This window comes from Cherax quadricarinatus, chromosome 30 (assembly GCF_038502225.1).
Source record: "Cherax quadricarinatus isolate ZL_2023a chromosome 30, ASM3850222v1, whole genome shotgun sequence".
NCBI lineage: Eukaryota > Metazoa > Arthropoda > Malacostraca > Decapoda > Parastacidae > Cherax > Cherax quadricarinatus.
The window spans coordinates 2,876,381-2,882,621 of NC_091321.1; the positions used below are offsets into that span (position 1 = coordinate 2,876,381).

At 42.0% G+C, this 6,241-nt stretch overlaps 2 protein-coding genes across 2 annotated transcripts in view; both read right to left on the reverse strand.

Annotated features, from left to right (window-relative positions):
- SmD2 (small ribonucleoprotein particle protein SmD2) overlaps positions 1-3,323 on the reverse strand; it is a 28,205-nt gene extending 24,882 nt beyond the window's left edge. The window contains exon 1 of the mRNA XM_053781756.1: positions 3,192-3,323. Within this exon, the coding sequence (XP_053637731.1) occupies positions 3,192-3,196 (5 nt within the window). The 5' untranslated portion in view covers positions 3,197-3,323. The remainder of the gene's footprint in view (positions 1-3,191) is intronic.
- LOC128692584 (deoxynucleoside kinase) lies at positions 718-1,890 on the reverse strand. The gene has a single exon (XM_070089839.1). It carries the CDS (start codon positions 1,697-1,699, stop codon positions 866-868), a length of 834 nt encoding a protein of 277 aa, XP_069945940.1. The 5' UTR covers positions 1,700-1,890; the 3' UTR covers positions 718-865.
- Positions 3,324-6,241: the final 2,918 nt, after the last annotated feature.

Below are 6,241 nucleotides of genomic sequence, written 5' to 3' on the forward strand. Positions count from 1 at the left end.
CCAAAAATATGCAATTTGATGAAAAACTTGCAAAATTATGCATAAAGAATTTATGGAATTTATACATCAGTATTATCACCCATTTAAGCCAATTAATTACAATGCTCAATTCGACATTCTTATTTTGCTAGTATGCCTTCTGTTTTATTGATGGAAGGCAAGAAACTACTCATTCAACTATCAGAACTACCCAATGAAGTACACATAATCTGGTAATTTGAACAACTTTACATAATTAAAAAAATCCAATTTAAAGACTGTCCAAAATAAACACTGCAGACATTCCATGCATTGAAACAGTTCCTCTCTTCATTAATTCCATCCTCAGGCTTCTCCTATTTTATACCTTCCCTCTATTTTGAATTCAACATGCAATAAATCAAAGATTTACCCTGTTTCTCAGATGAGGAGTATAACCAGGAATGACTAGTCATTGTTTATGGCATCCCAGTAATTGAATCAGACCTAGTAAAAACCCAAAAAATAGAAGAGGGTGGGTTCTTACCCATCCTAAGGAAAATTGTCAAAATTTTAATATTTCTACTAGTTTAAGCTCGATAAACAAACACAAGGTCAGAGGTTTGCTTTTCCCCTATGTACCACATAGGGCAGGACTTTTTGTGCACACTCACTGCACCAACTTATTTACTTGTGTCCAGGCCAAAATTTACTGCTTGCAGTTTATCTGTGGAAAACTGAGCTCAAAATGCAGATCTATGCAAGCAACCCTGGTATCAACATAATCTATGTACAAGACAGCAAAAGGGTTAAGGTAAGAACAAAAACCAACTGTCATAATCATATTCATGTCTTTGGATTCTGCCAGGCTTTCAATATACAAGAACTTCGAGAAATACATTAGTTACTAATAAGAGATTTTGGGCTGTACAAGGGAAGTGAGAAAAGATTTATTGTCCATTATCTCTTGAGTAATCAGGTTATATTTTCTATACATTGTTGACAGATCATCATTGGCATCAAGAATTATGACTGGAGCAGCAAGAGGAAATTTTTCTTCACTCATCCACTCCTCATATAGTTTGTGGAGATCAATAAAATACTCCAACGGTATTTCCTGTTCTTCCACCCTAGCACGATTCTTTGCCCTTGCATGAACCAATTTAGGATCAGTTCTGAGATAAACTATTAAATCAACTCTACAGTCAAAAGAGTCAGTCAGGGCCTTGTACCACTTCCAGTAAACACTGTACTCTGCTTCACTCATCTTTCCATTGAGGTACATGTTCTCCACGAAACAAAAGCAGGCGCTATGGATGGATCGTTCCATGAGCTTGACAGGGGAAGTGGTGGACACAGCATGACTCTGTGCCATGGTCAACTGCACATAGCTCTGGAAGAGGTAGGACCAGCGGCAAGGGTCTCGGTACATCATCTCCAACAGATTGTTGCCTCTTATGCTACGCCACTTGTCCAACTGCTCAGCCACCATCTCAACCTCACGGAATTTCGCAAGGTAATTCAGGAGAGTGGACTTCCCACTTCCAATGTTGCCTTCCACACAGATGGTGAATTTATGTTTGCTTGCACTGTTGGGTACCCTGGCACCTGGGGAACAATGGGGGGAAACACATGGCTCAGATACTGCACCAGGTACCACATTCCCACCCCAGAAGTCATCACTACATCTGCTGGGCCACCTGAGGGACACACCACATAGCCTAGACACAAAACGCCACATTGTGATTTAAAAATGACTGTTTGGATAATTAACCCAAGACGATCGCCACAGCGTTATTAAAACGAGAACTCTGGGTTGCTTTAAAAATAGCTTGAACAGGTACATGAGTGGGTGTGAGTTGGAGCTGCCTGGCACTGACAGGTCTGCTGCAGTGCTCCTCCTCCCTTACATATCACACAAATCCAGACTGATCTTGGCAAGTACAAACAGGCAGTGTATCTGTCTCATGCTCAGCAGACGGAGTATGAACTATTTAAATTTTCAATTTTTAAGTCCAGACTAGTATTTCTGGCACTCCACTTCAAATTGCAGATCCCGTGTGGTGCTCCACCTCACACTGCAGATCCCGTGGTGCTCCACCTCACACTGCAGATCCCGTGGTGCTCCACCTCACACTGCAGATCCCGTGGTGCTCCACCTCACACTGCAGATCCCGTGTGGTGCTCCACCTCACACTGCAGATCCCGTGTGGTGCTCCACCTCACACTGCAGATCCCGTGGTGCTCCACCTCACACTGCAGATCCCGTGTGGTGCTCCACCTCACACTGCAGATCCCGTGTGGTGCTCCACCTCACACTGCAGATCCCGTGGTGCTCCACCTCACACTGCAGATCCCGTGTGGTGCTCCACCTCACACTGCAGATCCCGTGGTGCTCCACCTCACACTGCAGATCCCGTGGTGCTCCACCTCACACTGCAGATCCCGTGTGGTGCTCCACCTCACACTGCAGATCCCGTGTGGTGCTCCACCTCACACTGCAGATCCCGTGTGGTGCTCCACCTCACACTGCAGATCCCGTGTGGTGCTCCACCTCACACTGCAGATCCCGTGTGGTGCTCCACCTCACACTGCAGATCCCGTGTGGTGCTCCACCTCACACTGCAGATCCCGTGGTGCTCCACCTCACACTGCAGATCCCGTGTGGTGCTCCACCTCACACTGCAGATCCCGTGTGGTGCTCCACCTCACACTGCAGATCCCGTGTGGTGCTCCACCTCACACTGCAGATCCCGTGTGGTGCTCCACCTCACACTGCAGATCCCGTGTGGTGCTCCACCTCACACTGCAGATCCCGTGTGGTGCTCCACCTCACACTGCAGATCCCGTGTGGTGCTCCACCTCACACTGCAGATCCCGTGTGGTGCTCCACCTCACACTGCAGATAACGCCTGACAAGTTTGAACAAATCAATGATGACGTTAACATTCTCCCACCGTCCCTGAAGACCAGCATCACAATTGTAACATCTGCGCCGTCATCAGCCACTATAACGTTCCTACAACAGTTATCATAAGCGGATTAACATCAACCTCCTCTACGGACATTACAAACATAAACAAAGAACAGAGACGCCAAAAATGCCGGGGCTAAAGACCCAGCAATAAACTTCCTTTCCTGCTTGTTATCCTAACTTGCAGCCTTGCCCCTCTCAACATCTGTAATTCCTGTGCTATGGATAATGTACCAAATAAAACTTAAGGTGGACTCACGACATGATTGTGCAGATATTACGGGATTATTACACCAATTAAAATTTGTAGAGATCTTGGTAGGCAAACGTTTTGGTTAGTGCTGCCACCTGGCGGCTGACGCTGTCTGTGTCCCGATCCCTGCAAACGTTCTTACTCACTTACATTTATTGCCCTGTAACTTTAGTACACTTTATTTTATATGTTAAATAAGTCACAGTAAAACGCTGAACAACTGCATATTGTATTAGTAAGTTAAATAGTAGGTAATGTAATGTCAAGTACTGTCTATAAAGTTAAATCCAAAGCCAATTTTCCTAAACATTTTTTTTTCAAACATGTAATTCCTTTACTATTTTAAAATTCCCAGCGCTTAAAAAAAAAGAATCTTTAGAGATTTATAATAACATTAATACTAATTTTACATCTTTTACTAATAAATTCTAATACATTCATGTCTGTTTTGACATTTATGTTACAACCACACAAAATTATTCACCAAAACTGGATATAATCGCATTATGAAGCTGCCCTCATATACACATAATATTTAACAATCTTACAGCAGTTTATTAAACATATTCCACTATGGGTTCAGTACCTACTGTAGTTGTAAACGATGTGGTCCATCAGTGCGGGAGTACAGCACAATAAGGACCACAGTGGAAATAAGTCACTTTGCCTGACTCTTTTGGGTTATACTTGGTAATTTACACTATGTATGACAATTGTACTTATATTAAATTTAAGAAGACGCTTAATTAACAATAACATAGGTTGGTTACAGAATGAATTCAGTAGTAAAAAAAATATTTTAATCATTTTATAAAGGGTATTCAAAGTCGCAGAGATGTACTGGTACGAGAAACTGGTACGTAAATAGACTGGTACATAAACACACTGGTACGTAAATACACTGGTACGTAAATACACTGGTACGTAAATACACTGGTTCGTAAATATAATGGGAATGTATTTTGGGAATTATTATACTCGTTTACCCCTGAAATATTACGTTTTTTATAATTCAAAAATATATTCTAACCATTTTCTTTATACATTTGGGCTAACTTATTTATTTTAGTTAAGTGAAAAACAAGAGGACGATGATGATGATAAGATAAGAAGATAAGATAAGATTTCGTTTGGATTTTTAACCCCGGAGGGTTAGCCACCCAGGATAACCCAAGAAAGTCAGTGCGTCATCGAGGACTGTCGAACTTATTTCCATTGGGGTCCTTAATCTTGTCCCCCAGGATGCGACCCACACCAGTCGACTAACACCCAGGTACCTATTTGCTGCTAGGTGAACAGGACAACAGGTGTAAGGAAACGTGTCGAATGTTTCCACCCGCCGGGAATCGAACCCGGGCCCTCCGTGTGTGAAGCGGGAGCTTTAGCCACCAGGCCACCGGGCCACCATTGACAAGATTACAATTTTTTTTTATAATGTCTTTGAGGACACTGTGTTATGAGTGCATAAAAAGAGAAAAAATGTGAATTATTTCCATTGAAATCGAACATCACAGTTCAGATGACACTCGAAATAATAACACCACTAACTCTTCAAGATTTTGATCTTACCTAATATACCAAATATGTATTTATATACTGTGCCTATTATATATATATATATATATATATATATATATATATATATATATATATATATATATATATATATATATATATATATATATATATATATATATATATATATATATATATATATATATATATATATATATATATATATATATAGGGAGGTACCACCTCTAGAACTTTACTGGGGACCTTCATCCTCAGAGAAGACAATAAACGTACCTCAGGGAAAACTCAAGGTTCTCCCCGGAGCTGTTTGAATATTTTCTTCTACCACCCCCTATATACTATATTCTATGTGAACTTTATTAATAGATAGAATATATTGATCGAAAACATAAACATGAATGCATTGGTACATTATATCAAAGATTATGAATCACCTCCAGCTCCTCCGAAGCCAGACGCGAGCCCAGTTTGCAGCAAGCATTTCCTCTCTGGATGGTCACACTGAGGCGGCGGAACATGAAAATGGCTGCCCTTGGGTCCCTGGTGGTGTCGATGAGTCTGGAACCCAGTTCTTTAAGGAAACGTGTGGCATTTTCCCCCGTGATTTTTAACATGGAGAGTTATCAACCCAGGATAACCCAAGATAATCCAGTGCATGATCGAAGACTGTCTCTCTTATTTCCATTGTGAACCTTCAGTCTTGTCCTCCAGGATGCGACTCACATCCATGTACCTACTTACTGCTAGACGAACAAAGTCAACAGGTGTAAAGAAACGCACACCACGTTTCCACCATTGACGGGGATCGAACCACGGACACTCAGTGTGAGGCGAGAACGTTGACAACCGAGTCACAAGACAGTCATTCAGAGTTGAATGTGTTAGACCTCTTGCTGTTCATCTTAAATAACAAAAGCATTATTAATAAAATATAATTAGGGACCATGGCCTATTGTCATGTAAAATCTTTGCCTGAAGAATAACAAGAATGATATGCGCACTTATATATGAAGAAGCAGATGTGGTCATAGTTCAATTTCCCGGACTCCTCACCTTCAGACGACTTCCTCAAGATCTTTCCCAACGTCGTGCACTTTACTGCACCTGCAGACCTGTCTCCTTCTTACCAAGCAATTGTTCCTGAATCTTCTACAACCACCTCCACCGCCAACAACATTGTTTATTCTGCCTCAACCACCGACTCCCAACCTGTTGGGAGTCGGTGTACACCTCTCCACTGTTCCTGCCGACCGTCACCTGCCAGTACAACTGTAGACTCACTCACCGAATCCACTTCCGAAGAAGAAGAAGAATTTATTGATGACTCCAGTACACCCTCATGGGAAAACTTTACCTTCTACGCTTCTCCATCTGACGCTGACACCATGACTTGCACCGAGCTCTACAAAGGTCTTCATGCTGGAACTGTCAAGTTTACCTACGAGCCACCTCTTCAATCTTACCCAAGTTCTGGAATTCCTCAAACGTCTATGTTTCACCTTTGGAAACAAGACTAAACT

Excerpts from the sequence above, each read along its gene's own strand:
- LOC128692584 (XM_070089839.1), bottom strand. The coding sequence starts at position 1,699 with ATGTGGCGTTTTGTGTCTAGGCTATGTGGTGTGTCCCTCAGGTGGCCC.